The following is a 19,707-nucleotide window of genomic DNA, read 5'->3' as shown; positions in this document are numbered from 1 at the left end:
TTAAACATGTTTCCAGGGATCACATGTCAATGTGCTGAGACTCCATCCTTGAATGCAAGACTTGTCAGAGAGGGAATTCCTAAGTCTTTTCTCCTTGACAGCTGGAGGAGAAGACTGAGAACAAGTTGGGAGAACTAGGCTCCTCTGCTGAGAGCAAGGGGGCCTTGAAGAAGGAGAGAGAGGTGCACCAGAAGCTCCTGGCCGACAGTCACAGCCTGGTCATGGACCTGCGCTGGCAGATCCATCACAGCGAGAAGAACTGGAACCGGGAGAAGGTGGAACTTCTCGACCGCCTGGACAGAGATCGGCAGGAGTGGGAGCGGCAGAAGAAGGAACTGCTGTGGAGGATAGAGCAGGTAAGGAGGCACCCCGGGCCCTGGAGCATAGGCACAGAGTGTAGACTACTCAATGGACCCAGAAAGCAAAAACATTAGGCTGCTTTGTGGTCCTTGCAGCATCAAGCTGCATGGGCTTCCAAAGGAAGAGAGAGAGATACTAGAATTGCTTGGGTTGGAGACCTAGGCTCATACCTCTCCATGACACAGATCTTTTCATTGCAGAGTTCATAGGTAACTCTCTTGTGTGTACATGTGGTAGTGGCAGAGCAGGGTGGGTGGGGGTTGTGGGAGGGGGGATAACTTTTTAAAGGAATTTAAAGACTAAACTGGAAAGAGGAGGTTCTTTCAGGTCTTATTCAGTTGAAAACAAACTATAACTTTTAAGTTTGCCACTAAAGATGTGGTCACAGTGACTGCTCCAACTTGAATGGAATTGTTGTCATTAGAAAAGAAATTGCTGGATTCAGTTGGAAGTCAGGCTGTTTGCTGGTGAGTGTGCCTGCTGTGGATATTGCTGAGCTGTGATTAGATGGACCATAGTCAAGAGAGGTAGCTGGTAGCTCATCATCTTAGCTAAAATAACAATTCAGAAACTCAGATGATTTTGGGGAGGACGGGGGTAGTCGTTTTTCTGCCAATATAACCATTCTCTGCATTGCGTCAGACTTAGAACAGTTTGCATAGTTGCAGTAGTTCCTGAGGGATACACAAATTAAATTGATGAAGATCTGGAATTCTTCCCTGGCTGGATTTTCACATAGTATACATTTTGTTTATTTCAGCCAGTCACACACTTACAAATTTATGCGGTCTCAAGGAAATGTATTAATCAGTAAGCAATTGAGCTCAGGAAAAATAACCTCATTACTCTATTTTAAATAACCATAGAGCCTTTTGAAAAATGTACTCTATTGGCCGGGCGCGGTGGCTCAAGCCTGTAATCCCAGCACTTTGGGAGGCCGAGACGGGCGGATCATGAGGTCAGGAGATCGAGACCATCCTGGCTAACACGGTGAAACCTCGTCTCTACTAAAAAAGAATACAAAAAAAACTAGCCGGGCGAGGTGGCGGGCGCCTGTAGTCCCACCTACTCGGGAGGCTGAGGCAGGAGAATGGCGTGAACCCGGGAGGCGGAGCTTGCAGTGAGCTGAGATCCGGCCACTGCACTCCAGCCTGGGCCACAGAGCCAGACTCCATCTCAAAAAAAAAAAAGAAAAAGAAAAATGTGCTCTATTATCCATAGACATGGTGCCTGTGTTATGCAGGTACAATGACAAAGGTGAGTGTATGCATATGTTGGATAGGGAGGGAGGCAGAATGAACTAAATGGTAGAAAAGACCAAGAGCCTGTGGCTTAGAAACCACTAAGAAGAATAAAATACCCGCAGGTGAGCTTTGATCACCACTGCATTCCGGCCTGGGTGACAGACCGAGACCCCATCTCCAAAAAACAAAAGAAGGAAAGTACACTGCAGATAGAAGAGCTGACACTTCCCAGGTTTCGCCACTTACACACATGAGTCACCTTACTAATCTTTGATATTCCCCAAATCCTATCAAGAGGAGTGCTGGCCATTTCCTTTCTGGCTTGGAAATGCAGCACTTGTGACGAGTCTCCTGTGTTAAATCTCCTGTGTGTCTGTGCCCTGTGGTTAGGTGGAAATCTTAGGGGTAGAAGTGGCACTAATTTATTATATCCAACTTTAGTTGACCGTGTCACAGTAACTCCAGGCAGCTTGTTGCCAGGGAGCTAGGGAGCTACATTCCTGGCCCATGCTGTAGGGCCACTCACTTTTTACATCCCTCCTGGACCCCGGTGAGGCCATCGTGATCCTTGCCATGGCCCCTTTAGGGTGCCCTTCGCCTGTTAGCCACGGTGGCTTGTTGGACTAGTCACAGGCTTCATCTGTTTGGGAAGCCACACCTTGGATACAAATTAAGCAAGTCTTTTAGGTTTTTATTTTTACTTTTGGGAATGAAGAATTTCTGCTAAAGGAAAAATTAGACACTTGTGGTGATACTCAACTTTTGAAAAAAGTCAGTGATTTAAAGATGAGCCACAGCCTCATTTTGAGACTATATTTTGGAAAGGTAGTAGTCGTCAGGAGCTGACCTCCAATTCCAAGTTGTCAGTATTGGAATAGTTCGGCCACACTGACCGCCTCAGAACCCAGTCCTCAGGGTGGATATCTCTGAGCATCGTGGATCTGAAACACGTGAGTTTCGGGCATGCATCTGTTCCTGAAATCTGTCTGATGGATCCCACGGTTTTTGTACAATGATGTCATTGCTGTTTTTAGAAGACGATTGGTTACAAATGAACTGACGCTTCAGACATGCAATTGTGGCTTTCAAAAATAAATCTGGCCTTTTCCCCAAAATAGTAAACATTTTTAAAGACGATTTCTTAAATCTCAGTGCCCCATCCTGATAATGAGGGAAAGCAATTATAGGCATTATCTCAACTTCCTGAAAAGAGGATAAGGTTCAAGTGTGCCTGGGTGTGTGTAGATTTGGTTCGTTTATCAGTCATTGGGTTGCTTGTTCATTTAAGTTTTAGCTACATATTCCGTAGGTAAATGAGAGATGTCACTGAACATTCTTCACAATGTATCCTCTCAACATTTGACTGCTTGGTAAGCCATATAATATAACCTTGACTGTGATAACATAATACAGATGGTGGAAGAAGTGACACTAAATCCATTTTCCACTTTCAGAACACATGCTTCATACTTGTCCGGTGTCATTAAATTCCTACATAATTTCTGCACCACATGAGGCATGTTATGTGATGTATGACTGTGGGAATGTGGCTAAGGTCATATAACACATTTTATCTATCTTATGAGCCTCTCTTGTCTCAATCCCAGTTTGATTGCGGGGTGGGGGTAGGATACTTTATGGAGTCACACTACATTTCTCCTTAGAATTGTTGAGTTCCCAGTTAACATGCAGATGACGTAAAACTTGCTGTTATATTTGCTGTACTTACCAAGCTAAAAAGTGTCATCCATGCATTCTCCTTCCAGTAACTTTCTTAAATCAGCTGCCATTCTTTTAAAAAATCCATTCTTTTAAAACCTGTTTACAAAGTGGCCTTTTTTCTTTCTACCAGTCTGGGTAAGGTGACATTCTTGAGGTCACTTTTATTGTTTCCTGTATTAAAATACAAATCTTTAACATTTTTGACTGGCATTAAAAGTTGTTTTACTCCAAGATTGCAAGTAGGTGCTGATGCTGGCTGAAATGACTCCTATAGGAAACCGTACCCCTCTGAGGACCTGTTCTATGACAACACCCCAGAGGCATCTTCGCAGCAGATATCTCCACCACAAGCACTCCAGTTCGTTTTTAGGAAACCTAACACTTAGCAGCTTGAGTACAAGTTGCTCCTAGCTGCCCGGGTTTATTTTTGAAATCCCACTTTACTGAGTTAGAAGGTGCTTGTTCATAGCTCTCCTCTTTAGTCATTCTTTTCCCCCTTCACTCACACCCTCGGTGCACATTTGCAGCTTCAGATGGGATTCTTGCATTTTAATTTCTTGCCCAAAATAGCTTAGAGATGATCATGTGTTGAAACTAAATTGTGCCGACATGCATTAAATGAACATATAAAAAGCCTGCCTTCCTTTTTTTTTTCATTTTTTTTTTTAAAGAAAGCAGTTAGCATCTTTAAGAAAACTGCAAAAAACTGTGTCATCATCAGGGAGGAGGAGGAGAGAGCAGAGGGGCAGAGCTAAAACGTAGAGTTTTTAGGATTTGCTGGGTCCTTGATTTGACTGTGAACCGCCTCAGATGCTAACATGTAAGCTTTGGCTGCATCAGACTCCATCTTTCTCAAAGATAAAGATAAATCTCTGTTCCGCCGCCTTAGAAATTACTAACAATGAGCCAACGTCCTTTTGTCTTTCCTGTCTTCCATGGCTTTCTTCCTGACTATACAGAAAGCATGTTTGCATCCAACTTGTGGATGAATGCTCAGATTAGGACACAGAGATGCAGTTTGTAAGTGATGCTTAAAAAAAATGAATTGATCTGCATTCAAGGAGGTTTTAGAATTTCCTGGCACCGTCTCAGCGCTTGAGGACTTTAAATCATTATTTGGGCACTCCTTCAGGTCAAATCCAAATGTCACTTTCATCCTTCAGATACTTTACTTACTCAAAAGAGCAGTCAATCCTATAGTGTGGGCTTGTCATCCAATAAAGGCTCCATTAAAGATTCATAGGCGGAAATAGCTTCAGGTCTCAGTTGTGCTTTCTGTGACTGTTTTAGAAAGGGAAGCCATGAGGAGGGATCAGGAGAATGGAGTGGAAGCTGGTGAGGGCTCCTCTGGGGAGGGAGGCCATGCGCCCTGCAAGCCATTTGCCTGCCTGCCTCAGCAGTCTTGTGATTTCATATGGGCTCCCTTCCTGAGCCACCTCCACAAGATCTCCATCTAGTGCCCCAAAACAGCCCAGAAAGGCATAATGCCTTTATGTGGGCTGGGCCCCCACTAGCCAGCCTGACTCCTGTGAGCCCACATGCACAACCCATCTTACAGATAAGGCAACTGAGCTCAGGAGAGTCGGGAACTTGCACCTGCCTGCGAACCAGCAAGCCACACATCGATGGTTCCAACTCAGGTCTTCTAACTGCAGGTGGCCCTGTGCTCGCCCACTGCCGCTTCTTGAGTTCAACCAAGTCAGGCAAAAAAGTATGACTATAATGTAATGTGGCTTTTTAAAATTTTCTTCACTCAGTCATACCAGATCTTTACTTGCCTTTATAGCTAAGTTTTTATTATCTCAAATAAAGTGTAAGTTATGTTTAACACCAAATGGTTACCAACTCAAGTTTGCTCACTTGGGTTATTGATAGGACCTGTTCCACATGCCCTGGGACTAGTTAGAAAAATCAGCTTCACACTTAGAAGTTTGCTATCACTGACAGTATTCCACTGAGTGTGTCTTCAGTTCTGAAGGAAGTTCCAAAGAGCATTTTTAACGTGTTCTTTAACAGTATTAGATTAAAAAATAGTAATAAATGTAGAATTTCCCATGAGCACAACTCTGAGTTATGTACAGTAACACATATATTGGTGTCAGAAAGAATTCACCATACTTGTGTGTGGTTAATGCAGATTTTCTGGGCCAGATAACATTGTGGGTTTTGTAAAGCATCTGTAATGTTGTGTTACCTTTTGAAATTAAGATCAGAACATTAAGAACATTTGCTTCTCACAATGTTTTTCAAACTGACCTCTGTGTAATTCCAAATTGTGGAGAAACAATGGTCTTAGGGAGACCATCAGACAGAAGAGTGAGGCTAATTATTTTCATTTTTTAAATTCTCAAGTTGCAGAAAGAGAACAGTCCCCGGAGAGGTGGCAGTTTCCTCTGTGATCAAAAAGACGGCAACGTTCGCCCCTTTCCCCACCAGGGAAGCCACCGCATGCCCCGTCCTGTGGCCATGTGGCCTTGTGCAGACGCCGACTCCATCCCGTTTGAAGACCAGCCGCTGTCCAAGCTGAAGGAGTCGGACAGGTGCTCGGCCAGTGAGAATCTCTACCTGGATACCTTGTCCCTGGATGACGAGCCAGAGGAGCCACCAGCCCACAGGCCCGAGAGGGAGTTCAGGAATCGCCTCCCTGAGGTCAGCCAGGTTTTCTCCATCCTAGTTAACTACTATGGAATAAGGGAGCCGTCATGAAACCTAAGAGGCATCTGCCAGATTCCTCTCCTGGCAGGCTCCAGCACTTTTGCATACAGCAACCTCTGAACTGAGTAAAAATGAAATCTTCACAACACCAAGGATTTTGCTTGACCCTAAATTAGCGTGCCCTGCTGTCAGCTTAACTTTGCCCCTTGTTTCAGGTTTAGAAATACTGGACTAGAGTCCTGTACAAAAGGCAGGTCTCACAAATAAGTGTGTCCCACAAAACACACAAGAGGAAGTAAGTAATTCTGGGAAGTGTATATGCTCAACTTTTTCTTTTTTCTTTTTTTCCTTTTTTTTCTTTTTTTTATTTTTTGGAGATGGAGGTCTCACTCTCTTGCCCAGGGTGGAATGTAGTGGCCAATAATGGCTCACTGCAGCCCTGACCTCCCAGGTTCAATTGATCCTTCCCCCTCAGCCTCCTAAGTAGCTGGGACCACAGGCACATGCTACCACGCTTGGCTAATTTTTTTTTATTTTATTTTTTAAGTAGAGACAGGGTCTCCCTGTGTTGCCCAAGCTGGTCTCAAACTCCTGGGCTCAAGTGATCTGTCTGCCTTGCCTTCCCCAAGTGCTGGGATTACAGGTGAGCCACCACACCCAGCCTCAACCTTTCTTGAAATAATAGTGCAGTCTTCTGATTCTAGAAAACTAATAACCAAAAAAATTCTGCACAAAGGGAAAAAATCCAACACTTAGAAACCTTACATAAATTAGAGCACCAAATGAGTGAGCTAAGCTGTAGACATTTCCATGGCACAGCATTAGTTATGTTTTTCTGGCTTTAATATTTTTAAAACCTTGTTTTAAAAGTTGATTCTCGGGCTGGGCGTGGTGGTTCATGCCTGTAATCCCAGCACTTTGGGAGGCTGAGGCAGGCGGATCACGAGATCATGAGATCGAGACCATCCTGGCTAACACAGTGAAACCCCGTCTCTACTAAAAATACTAAAAAAATTAGCCGGGCGTAGTGGTGGGTGCCTGTAGTCCCAGCTACTTGGGAGGCTGAGGCAGGAGAATGGTGTGAATCCAGAAGGCGGAGCTTGCAGTGAGCTGAGATCACACCACTGCATTGCAGCGTGGGCGACAGAATGAGACTCCATCTCAAAAATAAATAAATAAATATTCTAGGAATCATTACCTGTGAGGCAGTTCAACAGTTGCTGCACGTATCATTTGGTCTCCTAAACACTTAAGACTTAGAAGAGTTCATATCAAATAGTGTTGTTGAAATATGCGGAAATTATACTTCACTCACATCAGTAACATCAAATGCCTTATCCTCAGCAATGTGTATGAGGTTGACAGGACATCGCTGCAGTCCCACCCTGTCTGATCTCTTGGCAATCCAGTACAGTCCAGTTACATAGCAGAGGTAACATGGGGTGGGGTCGGGAGCCTGTGGCTGGGTTCCAGCCCACTGGAACCTGCATGGCAGAGACAAGAGGCATGCTCACTAAGGGGAAGTGTACCCCTTGCTATTTACTGTCTTGAAAAATATGCTTCCATTAAAGTTAGTCAGAGGCTTGCTGCTTCAGAACCACGTCAGCACAGGAGTGTTTTCTCAGTAGACAACCTTGGGTTTCTGTTGTTCTCTACAAACACAGCTATCATTCTTCTTAAAGGGGAAGGCACTGTACTTTGCCTCTGATTCTAAATGGGAATGTTTAAAATCAAGTGCCCGAGCCTAAGGATGTCACGTCAACTTCTACAGCAAGATTGGGACCAAGGGACACCAGTCTCCTAACGTTATTCTGTCACCTTCCATCTTCCTCTCTAACATAGCACACACACACACTCACACTGTCTCTCTCAGTCTCACTCTTACACTTAGGTTGTTACAAAAGCTGGCTTTGAAATTCATGTAGTCAGTGAGGTCCTTTGAGGAAGCACAGAAGAGCCACTTCCTCCATGACAAAGTTTATAGCCAGTTGTTCTCACTCATGTGGGTTCCTCCCTGGACTGCAGAAGCTCCAGCCCCTCATCATGCTGTGGACTCACTTTGATTATTGTACTTCAAAGGCCTCAGGGCAGTAGCACTCCTAACCAGAGCTTGGCCTCAGTGTACATTTTAAATGGTGTTTTCCTGGGGGTGCAGAGCAAACAAACCACTAAAGTACTCAGGGCTAGTTCTAGGCAACCAAAATGAACCGATTCAGACGAAGTCATTTCTTCTTTATAGGAAGAAGAAAATCACAAGGGGAATCTTCAAAGGTAAGATTGATGAAAAAAATAGATTACTGGAATAGAAATACCTTGGTCTTAAAATTCTGTTTTGTCAATGCAGTCTATTTTACCACTCTCTCCAAAATGACTTAAAATGATGCCACTTCTGAAGAAGTGGCTGCTTTATTATTCATTTCATAAACATGGTATTTTTGATTATTAACAACAAAGAAGCTAGACATGCTGTGTGATGCGTGCATGAGTTTTATGGTAGACTTTCCAGTTGTAGTTGTGTTATGTATACAAAGGAATGCTTGTGTTTAGTGATTATTGAAAGGTCCGTGGAAACCTCTCTTTTCTCTTTTTAAGTCTGGGAAAACTCTCTCTCGTATGCTGTGAGGTGTTTTATACACTGTATTTAAAAGCTCCACTAAGATAATTTATTAAAATATTTTTGGGCAGTAGTCCTAGAAGGAGATACATAGTGGTTGGTGTGGATGTTAGTTATACACCAGTTTTTTCCTCCCCAGTTTAATTTCCTCCAGTTTTACTTTTTCTTCTTTCTCCAAATGAATACATACCATTTCTACTACATGAAATTTCTTCTCAGGCAATTCAACATTTCCAGATCGCCTCATCCTTGATTTTCCTCTGAACTTTGAGTCTGTGAATGGCCGTCCTTTCCCATTTGCTCTCCGCAGCACCTAGCCGTGCCTGTGGCACACCTCTGTCCTTCACGCTGTCTTCTCTGGTCCTCCTTGGGGGGTACAGGACAGTACTTGAGCGCTCAGGCTCTAGAGCCAAACTGCCTGGGTTGGTTGGTTTGTTTATTTATTTATGTATTTTTGAGATGGAGTCTCACTCTTTCTCCCAGGCTGGAGTGCAGTGGCACAATCTTGGCTCACTGCAACCTCTGCCCCCTGGGTTCAAGCAATTCTGTATCAGCCTCCCAAGTAGCTGGGATTACAGGCAAACCCCACCACAACGGGCTAATTTTTGTATTTTAATAGAGACAGAGTTTCACCATGTTGGCCTGGCTGGTCTCGAATTCCTGACCTCAAGTGATCCACCCGCCTCAGCCTTCCAGAGTGCTGGGATTACAGGCGTGAGCCCCTGCGCCCAGCCCAAACTGCCTAAGTTTAAATCGCTTCTGCCTCCTTGCGTAGGTTACTCAACTGCTTTGTGCCTCCGTTTCCTCATCTGTATACAGGAGGTATTTTGATTATTTTTATTTTTTATTTTTTTTGCAGCTTATGTATGTTAATACACATAATGAAAGCAGCACATGGCACAAAACAAGCAGTGAACAGAGCTTAGTCATTACACCCTCCCACCTTCCCCAGTCACAGAAGCAGCCACATCAGTGTTTGCGGCTAGGCTTCGGAGCAACTACTTCACTACTCAAGCCATCAGCCTTTATGCTTTCAAAAGTAACACATGCTTGTTATAAAATGGAAATACTGGCTGAGGCAGGAAAATTGCTGAACCTGGGAGGCAGAGGTTGCCGTGAACTGAGATTGTGCCACTGCACTGCAGCCTGGACGACAGAGTGAGACTCTGTCTCAAAAAAAAAATATATATATATATATATATATGTATATCTCGAAATGTCCAAAGTGAAAACTGGATGTGCCCTCCCCACCGGCCGCTTTTCTTCTGGCTTCCAGCTGCCTGGTACGTTTGCACCACTCTCTTCAGTGCACCCGCAAGCGCCTACACGTGCTCCAGACGTGTCCTGCATTTTCTCATCATGGTTTTGTTTGCTTTGGCTACTGCTGAGGTTAATGGGCTTTGTTTGCTTTGGCCACTGCTGAGGTGAATGCCTCTGCTCTCTCTTTTTATCATCTCTGTTCCACCATATCCATCCATGCCCCAGAGGCACTGAGTTCCCACCCAGGTAGGTGCCACTGATTTAACTCTGAGACGGTTCCTCTGTGGGCAAAAGTGGGAGTTAGATGAGCCATGTCCACAGAAATGTGGAAAGGACCAGGCTGTCGGCATGTGGTCGGCACTTCCAGTCCCCAGCGAACAGTGTTCTGAAACTCATTATTAATTCAGCAACTCCTTGAATTGAGAAGAAGGAAATTCATACTTGCTGGAAAGCTCATGACCTTGGGACAAATCAGCCCATCCCTACCATTGCCCTTCCTTTCCGGCCCTGGATCTAGCCAGCACCACTGAACAGTTGGTAGATTATTTCTAACAACAACAAAAAGATACAAGATGGAATGCCTAACAACGTCACTTTTAGCCTACTCTTTTACCCCATGGTGCTGACCACGTGGGTGGGTGCCTTGCCCCCAAGGTGAAGCCAGCTGTCAGCAGAGCTACCCAGAGCTTTGCTGGTTCTGTGTACCAGTACACACGGCATGGGGACTTGCTCAGAGCAGACCCCAGTTCTGGCCTCATCATCATTAATAGGTCCTGTGGAGGAGTGGTCCATACACTCAATCTGGGACCCCTTCCACAGGGCCTGCACTAGTCTAGATCCCTAGGTTTAAGCCTGTGCTTTGTGGGGTGAAAGGAATATCAGTATGTCCTATAAGAATCTGGACAGTGAGTCTGTAGACACCTCACCTCCCCATCCCACCCCAGCTGGAGGGATTCCAGGCCAAAGAGGTTCTGTGGCCTGAGACACCAGGCACAGCTAGCCCCAGCCCCGTTCCTGACCACCACTTCTTTGCCCTGGTGGTAGTTGTGCCCAAGCACTCCAGCCACTTTCTGTCTTAGCCTGAAAGCATTGCTGGCACCCCTGCAGCACCTGTCGGGCATGTGAGAGGCACTCAGCGAACTCATGGCAGATTGAAAGTGCTAACACATGGAAGAATCCACACCAAATCTATGTCTGTCAGGTGGCAGCTTGCCAAAACCTGGCCATCGCCGTGACTCACCGTCTTCACCCTTCAATTGTGGTCCGAGCAAGTCTCCTGAGAATTCTCACTGAGGCATTGAGGCCTCAAGTGATTCTCCTGTCTTGGCCTCCCAAAGCGTTGGGATTACAGGTGTGAGCCAGAGTTGGTTATATTAAATTCTGACCCATGCAAGGCTTCAGGAACAATTCCAGAGCCACACAGAGTCCAATAGATGCCCACAGGATAAGCCTGTGAGTGCAGCACATGAGCAGCTGAAAGTGTTCTCCTGGTGTGGGTGGAAGCAGGCGCCTTCACTGACACTTCCCACGCAGGGCAGGACATGGGTGCTCTGGTGTGGTGGGGGCTGACACCCTCTTTTCTGCTTTTCCCAGGGCAGTGTCCGTGTCCTCCATGTCTGAGTTCCAGCGCCTCATGGACATCTCCCCCTTCCTGCCTGAGAAGGGCTTGCCGTCCACCAGCAGCAAGGAGGACATCACCCCACCCCTGTCTCCAGACGACCTCAAGTACATTGAGGAGTTCAACAAGAGCTGGGACTACACACCCACCAGGGGCCACAATGGTGGGGGGCCAGACCTCTGGGCTGACAGGACCGAGGTGGGGCGGGCAGGGCACGAGGACAGCACGGAGCCTTTCCCCGACTCCTCCTGGTACCTGACCACAAGTGTCACCATGACCACAGACACCATGACCAGCCCAGAGCACTGCCAGAAGCAGCCACTGCGGAGCCACGTCCTCAACGAGCAGTCGGGGGTGCGCGTGTTACACAGCCCGCCTGCCGTGCGCAGGGTCGACAGCATCACGGTGGCAGGTGGTGAGGGTCCCTTTCCCACAAGCAGAGCCAGAGGGAGCCTGGGAGATGCCAAGGGGGGCCCTCCAGAACCCATGCTCAGCAGGTGGTCTTGCACCTCCCCCAGGCACTCCCGGGACTGCATGGAGGGGGCACGGCGCCCCCTTGACAGCCCCCTCTGTGCCTCCCTGGGGTTTGCCTCCCCACTGCACAGCCTGGAGATGTCCAAGAACTTGAGTGATGACATGAAGGAGGTGGCCTTCTCTGTCCGGAATGCCATCTGCTCTGGCCCTGGTGAGCCACAAGTCAAGGACATGGCCTGCCAGACCAATGGGTCCCGGACAATGGGGACCCAGACTGTTCAGACCATCACTGTGGGCTTGCAGACTGAAGCCCTGCGTGGCAGCGGTGTCCCCAGCAGCCCCCACAAGTGTCTCACGCCAAAGGCTGGGGGCGGTGCTACACCCGTGTCGTCTCCTTCCCGAAGCCTTAGGAGCAGACAGGTGGCCCCTGCCATCGAGAAGGTGCAGGTCAAGTTTGAACGCACATGCTGCTCCCCCAAGTATGGTTCTCCCAAGCTGCAGAGGAAGCCCCTCCCCAAAACTGACCAGCCAAATAACAGGACGTCACCAGGGATGGCCCAGAAAGGGTACAATGAGTCAGCCTGGGCCCGCTCCACCACCACAAGGGAGAGCCCCGTGCACACCACCATCAATGATGGCCTCTCCAGCCTCTTCAACATCATCGACCACAGCCCCGTGGTGCAGGACCCCTTCCACAAGGGGCTGCGGGCCGGCAGTCGGTCTCGCTCAGCAGAACCCCCACCAGAGCTGGCCCCAGGCCAGGAAACAGGCACCAATTCCCGAGGAAGGTCACCGAGCCCCATTGGGGTGGGCTCAGAGATGTGCAGGGAGGAAGGGGGAGAGGGCACGCCAGTGAGGCAGGACTTATCTGCTCCCCCTGGCTACACACTCACTGAGAACGTGGCCCGGATCCTCAACAAGAAGCTGCTGGAGCATGCCTTAAAGGAGGAGAGGAGGCAGGCTGCCTACGGGCCCCCGGGTCTCCACAGTGACAGCCACTCGCTGGGGGACACAGCGGAGCCAGGGCCCATGGAGGTAATGAATGCCGAGTGCCCCACACCCTCCCCCACCAGCTCTTCCCTTTAGCTGTGGGGCAGGGTGGGATTTGGGATTGTGCTCTGTCATTTGATCTCAGGAAGCGTCCGTGATTGGTTGTCAGGAGCTGGGGAGGTGTTGGGTTTATGGGAGAATAGAATAGGCAGAAAAAACCCTGAGCAACTTTTTTAAGGAAAATGTTTTTATTGTCCTCGGGAAATCATACGGTACATGATTTGGTTTGGGTTCTGTCCCCAGTCTCAGTGATTGATCCTTTATCAGGGCGTTTCATTTGGGGTCATAGCTTGCATTCTTTCTGTGTGAATTTGTGCACGTGTACAAACGATGGGATAGTTGTGTCAGGCTTTCTGCATACTGCAGCCCTTCATATGTGACAGCATGAGGTGAGCTGCAGAGGGTCTGGACAATGTGGGCGCGAGCACATCTCATCAGGAGCCGTAAGATCTCGATTCCTGGGCTGGCTTCCTTACAAAACAGCCATCTGGCAGCTCACAGATCACTTACCCTCTTTGTGGCCATGAGGCCCCCTAGCAGTAGACAAAATCAAAATCCTGCCCTAATACAATATGATTATCATTGTTGCCCTTGATACTACTCACAAATCAATCCACTGTGAACTGGGCTCTGATACGTATCCACATGTGGTGTTTTTGTACAGTGAGCAAAATGAAAGCCTGATGATATGCTGGTGGTGATGGCTATGGTGATGCCACTTTGTGGTTTGTGCAGCACAGAGAGGACGTGTCTGTCTGGCGAGTGATTCCAACTTGCCTGGAGTCTGGATGAACAGACTCCACGCTGGGAACACCTGGCCCCATGAGCACTCCCCCAGCCAGGCTGCTCCCACAGATGGTAGGGGTCGGAGGAGGAGGACGGCAGCATGCTCCTGGGCTGCCCGCTGCTTTCTCGCCAGGACCCGAACAGCCCTGGCTTCATGGGCAGGGAGAGGAGGAAATGTATTGCCTGTTTCACCTGGCCCACATTTCCCACAAGAGGGTAAATGATGGCTAGCTTCCCAGTCCGGCCCACCAGTGAATGTTTGACTCAGAATACAGGCTTGAAATCTGAATAGGTCAAACCTGTGGAACTGCCAATGACTTACAGTAATAGTTCCGTATGGTTCACACCTAATGTAAATATTGATACTACATGGCCTACATGTTCCAAGAGCTGAGTCTTTGTGATAAAGTTGTTTGCATGCTCTGAGGACAAACTGCTGGTTGAATGTTCTCAGGTGACAAATGGTGTCTTCTTTGGGCTACTGTTACCCCATCCTTCTGGGGTCCTCAGGTAAGTACTCCTGCCGTGGAAGGGTCTATTTATATGTGAATGCCCTGCCTTCTTAGGGCTCCCTAGGGCTCTCATTTCAGTTGACATTGAGGCTGTCACAAAGCATTAACTGGCTGTGCCTGTGTTGTCTATATTACACACCAAATAGAAATTTTTTTTAGGAACCAAAAAATGCTTTGAATTACTAATAGTGAATCCTGCAAGCAAAAATAGGTTCATGATGGGATCCCAGCATCATGGCATGAAAATGGTTTTATCAGTACAAAGTGGCCCAACCCCTTTTGTCCTCCGTATTTGTTTAGATTTTCTCTTCACTTGATGTGTTTGCCACCAAAAGAGATGACGTGAAGGGAGCGCAGTTGCAGGGACTCAGAGCAGGCACAGAGCACTCAGCAGCAGCATCTCAATGCCACGGGCTCTTTTTTCCATTTCTGTTGGAATTTTGCTTGTTCTGGATTCCAGTGGGATTATTCTTGAATTGATGTAATATATTAGGGCCACAGCAACCCCTTCCCACTGCTCCGTAAATTATGCAGTAGTTCTAGGTATGCATTCCCAAATCCCCAGGACTACTTCTGATTCCAAGCCCACCCAGTGCCCTGCTGCGGAATCTTTCCCTGAATGTTCACTCAGGCATCCAGACCCAGGAGTGACGCAGGTGACAGGAAATCTCCCTTTCTCACTGCACTCGCATCCCATAAACCACTCAGGCCTCTTTTTCCCGCGACACCATGGCACCAGTTCAGCAGTGCAGAGAGAAGCCGTGAGGAGTTCTAGTGTGAAGAGAAGGAACAATCTGAAAATGAATGCTATTCCTTCCTCCCCTAAGTGGAAAATATGAGGGGAACTTTTTAGAGTAAGTGGCAGTAGCTTGGTTGTCGTGACCAAAACAAACGCAGCCGAATCAAGGTCTCTGTTTTAGATAACAGTCATGCAATTTCCATCTCTCTGTTTGCCAAAATGCTGTTTGAAATGTGAAATGCTAAAGGGTGACTCAGGGCATAGAAACTAGAGGGAGGTCTGTGGCTCCTCCATGGAGTTTCCTTCTTCTCTCTGGGCAGAGGGCAGGCCTGTCTGCCCAGCACCTGGCCGCCTCCCCGCACCTGCCTTGGAGTGAATGTGCTAGATCTGAGAGCCCGCAAGTCTCTCCTGGTGGCGCTCCCTGAGTGAGGGACGGTCCTCTACCTCGGGGCTTGCTGACTTGAAACCTTTATTGTTCTCCTGTTTAGAAAACACTTTCCAATCTTCTTTTCTTTCTCTGTCTGTTCTGTCCAGAACCAAACTGTCTTACTAACTGCCCCCTGGGGACTCTAGCCCTGCCTGCCTCACGCTGTAAGTGCTTTCTTCCTTGTTTCCCAGCTGTCTGGAGAGCTCGTGTTGTGTAACTCGCAGTGGCACCCGACACTCGTCGCCTGAGGGAGTGCTGCCCGGGGGCAGCACCCTCGCTCACCCCGGGTTCCAGGACGCTCCCTAAACCCAGCAACAGATAGACAGGGCCAGAGACTCAGCTGCCCTGCTAGAGGGCTGACCACTCAGTGCAAAGAAGGGTTTTAGGTTACAGAGATTCTGCTGAGAGTTCTCTGCTTTGGTACATTTGCAGCCAATTTGCTTTCAGAGAATTGAGTAGATACTGGCCAGGAGGGGACATCCTAGGCACAGGGGTCTTGCCTGAGGGGGTCTTTGGGCCCAGCCACCCAGGACTGGTTACCAACATTTTGATTACATACGTGCACCGGCATGTGATGAAATGAGGTGGGACCCTAATGTGATGAGGCTTTTTTTTCATTTTTCAACAATCATACCACAAGGAATGAACCTAAATATATCTTGTCCTTCCAAGTGAGTACTGTAGGTGACAGAGTAAATGCTCAATAGATATTTGTTGAGTAAATAAAGAACAAAGTCATCCCCACTCCAAATAGCTTGAGAACGTCTCAGAATTGCTTTCAGAGTCTGAGTCAAAGCACATGAGAAAAGATATACTTTGTTTTTGATCAAGGATATAGTCATCTACTCACCTCATCCACCGACCTTAACTCGAAGTGTTAAGTATAAAAGGATCTGTTATCGAATACAGCAGACGTGTCCCCGTGAAAAAAAAATGACAAGGAACACGGGGAGGGCCATTTCCCAGAAACGTGCTACAGGGGCAGCATCCCAGGACAAGATGCCATGCAGCGACCATAGTGGCTTCTCAGGAAAGCCCAGCATCATTTGCTCGTACACAATGGCGTGTTACTAAGGAAAAGAGCATTCCCTTGAATGCAGACTCACCTTTCTTCCTTCACAAGCAGAGGCTGGCAAAGAGGGGGTACTGGTCTCAGACAAAGCCTGCTCTTCAGCACCAGCCAGAAGGAACAGGATACAGTGGTGTCAGATAAACCTACGACAGCAGCCTCACCGACACACAACACACACAGAACAGATATACAATACACAACACACACACTTACAACAAGGGGAGCACAGACACAAAACAGATACAGATTTCCCAAACCGTGTGTCCCAGCCAAGCACTGTGGGCTGTGGTGAGATGACACAGGAGCACCTTGAGTTAGTCTGCATCTTGGTGGCTGGTGGAGTTTTAACTGGAGAGGTGTTTCTGGTTGTCACGGTAGTTAGCATAATGCTTTGGGAACAGAACCTTCTCCCTGTGGCCATGTGACGTGCCAGCCACAAAAGCAGCAGGGAGCATGAAGCATAGTCTCCAGGGCCACTGTTCCTTTTCTGCTGACCCCAGAGGGAGGCAGGGAAACCACTCGCCCCATTGCTCTTCTGGAAGCCTGTAGCTCCCACGCTGTCTCGGGCCATGCTGTCCCTGCCATGTTCCATCTTCTCCCGAGTGACACTGCCCATTGCGTGCAGCCATCTATCCTTCCCCTGCTGCTGCTCCCCTGCACCACTGGCTGGGCTGTTCTCATCCTGGTCTTTTCAGTTGCTTGTCACATCTTGTTAAATTCTCCAACTCACTTCCTTCCTTTGAGAGTCCTTGTTCTGTTATCCTTCCTGTGCCTTCCATTCAGTTCACCTCAGCTTCATGTCTGAGTGTCATTCCAGCCAGCGGGCTCTACGCTGGGCAGCTCAGTTTCCTCATGCCACAGCTTTTTACATTTCTGTGTATCAGCAAATTCCAAGTTTGGGTGTCCTGGTTTTGTAACGTGTAGAGTAAGGACAAGGAACTCAACATTCTTTAAAAACAAAGTAGCTTGAGAATAAGGATTCTAGGTGATTTGCACATGGTTGAATGTGTCTTGCGTCATCTGTTCTCAGAACACTAGGATGCCTGAAACACAAAACCACCAGTACATTCTGATTCAACTTTTTAAAATGCTGCTGTAATTGAAGAGTCATTAAAGAAAACTAGACCCAAATTAAAATTTCTGCCTGCAGCATTTTTGCCATGTTGTGGGAGTTTGTTTAATCTACTGCCAGTCAATTTCAAATAAACAGTAGCAGAGTTCGTTTAAGACGACTGCCATTGCTAACACAGCTGAATGAAATCAGAGGTCTCTTTGTGGGCTGCCAGTAGATCCAGGCCCTATAGGACCAGTTCATTTGTCCACTGTAGCTAAATATATCACTCTAAAGGGCCAAATGAAGAGATCTACCAGATGGAAATATGCTGAAGTGGCCTGTGGAGACTGCTGCCACAGTCACTCTGCCATGTCTTCTGTATACCCCAGCCCAATTCTAAAGGAGCTTTGCAAGCTGACTCATCTCACAATATTGCTGTGTTTAATCATAATTGGTCTCTTCCCATTCATGTCACTGATCATGTCACATGTGTGGAATTCTTCATTATTTTAAGTTATTCTGCATGAGCATAGAGCGTCGTTAATATTCACGAGCTGCCTGTGGTGTGTACTTCATCTCACTTGACTCTGTTGAGAAGTGTGTTTGGGGGAATCATCCGCTGGTGACACTGCCGGTCTGAGTAACCCTGTCTCCCTTTCTCGGCTCTGAAGGAACTACCTTGTTCTGCACTAGCTCCATCCCTAGAGCCCTGCTTCTCCAGGCCCGAGAGACCAGCAAACCGTCGCCCTCCGTCCCGTTGGGCCCCACATTCCCCCACTGCCTCACAGCCTCAGTCACCCGGAGACCCGACGTCCTTGGAGGAGCATGGTGGCGAGGAGCCGCCCGAGGAGCAGCCACACCGTGATGCAAGCTTGCATGGATTATCACAGTATAATTCACTGTAATTTGCATAACCACACCATCGCCATGAACAAAACTCTGTCCAAAAGGAGAGATCTAGTTTTCTCAAGGTCAAAGAATGTTTTTTAAAAACACACAGCTGCTGAATGTTCAACCTGTGAAACTGAGATGTTTCTAGAATGAAACAGTAAATGTGCCTGTAATAACTTAATTTTTTTCATAGCTCAGAAAACTATTTTTGTCTCCATCTTTTTTACACATAGTATATTAAATGAAAAGGTAAATAAGGTATAAATAGATTTAAAAAATAAAAGTTTTTAAAAATGTACATTTTAAGAGATTCTGAACACCCTTGCTGTCAATACCTGACTGCCTCTCTGTTAAATTTGCCCTGTTATATTTTGGTTCAGTTTATTTCCATGTTGAATTAGAGTGGATTAAGTTAATTTTATTTTGTCAGTGTTACTGTTTTTTAAGACTTTTTAAATGCTTCAGACTGTCTGATTCAGTGAACTTTTTGTAGTGAAAAAGCCATGAAGCCAGTAGACAAGACAGATATTCTGTATACTGGAGGGGATACAGGACGTTTTTGAAAAGGTACAAAGCCCTCAGTGGGCTTAGAAACTTCACTGTATGATCCTTGTATTATCCTACTTGGCTTGCACGTCTTCGGGTGCATGTATATACCGCTACTGTGTCCTCGCCATCACCTAAATGTGACTCAGTCTGTTCCACTGTAACATGTTGTGAATTTCCTTGTACTGTACTTTTATTGTTGGTCTTCTTGCATCGATGATCCAACAGCAACATTTTTAAATTATCGTGAAAAGATTAACTGGCAATGTACAGAGTTTACTCCAAGTTTTCTTAAGGGAAAACACGACAAAAAGTCACGAGGATACCAAATGGAAACACATGCTGGTGCCTCTGAGTCTGTATGAGACCGTGATGAAGTAGAAATAAAGCCCTTCCGAGATGGCAGCATGTCTTGGTCTCTCATTTCACACACCCTCCATCTTTTCCTGAGGACTCAGATGGAAAGTTTTCCGTGGCTAGGGGAATGAGGGAGAGAGATCATGTAAGGAGGTAACAGCTGCTGATATATCTTGCTGGGAATGCACTCTTTGGGTACGTGATCATGTTGCAGTTTTACTGTTCTCTGTAAGAGAGTCCTAGGATGGAGAGACAGCTTCACTGTTGAAAGCCAAAACTGTGGTGTGGGCAGGGATGTGAGGAAACTGGTTACCTACAAGTCAGAG

The 19,707-nt window shown here is 47.1% G+C and overlaps 1 protein-coding gene across 2 annotated transcripts in view; it reads left to right on the top strand.

Annotated features, from left to right (window-relative positions):
- MTCL1 (microtubule crosslinking factor 1) overlaps positions 1 to 19,429 on the top strand; it is a 128,388-nt gene extending 108,959 nt beyond the window's left edge. Inside the window, exons 10-14 of one of the 2 annotated variants that reach the window (XM_030926150.1) lie at positions 102 to 356; positions 5,763 to 5,975; positions 8,221 to 8,252; positions 11,449 to 12,982; positions 18,259 to 19,429. In XM_030926150.1, coding sequence (XP_030782010.1) covers positions 102 to 356; positions 5,763 to 5,975; positions 8,221 to 8,252; positions 11,449 to 12,982; positions 18,259 to 18,492 — 2,268 coding nt within the window. In that variant the 3' untranslated portion in view covers positions 18,493 to 19,429. Of the gene's footprint in view, positions 1 to 101; positions 357 to 5,678; positions 5,976 to 8,220; positions 8,253 to 11,448; positions 12,983 to 18,258 lie in introns of both variants that reach the window. The other variant, XM_030926149.1, reaches the window with a different exon arrangement.
- Positions 19,430 to 19,707: the final 278 nt, after the last annotated feature.

This window comes from Rhinopithecus roxellana, chromosome 21, assembly GCF_007565055.1.
Source record: "Rhinopithecus roxellana isolate Shanxi Qingling chromosome 21, ASM756505v1, whole genome shotgun sequence".
Lineage (NCBI taxonomy): Eukaryota > Metazoa > Chordata > Mammalia > Primates > Cercopithecidae > Rhinopithecus > Rhinopithecus roxellana.
The sequence above is the reverse complement of the archived record's forward strand: the minus strand, read 5'-3'. Positions and strand labels throughout refer to the sequence as shown.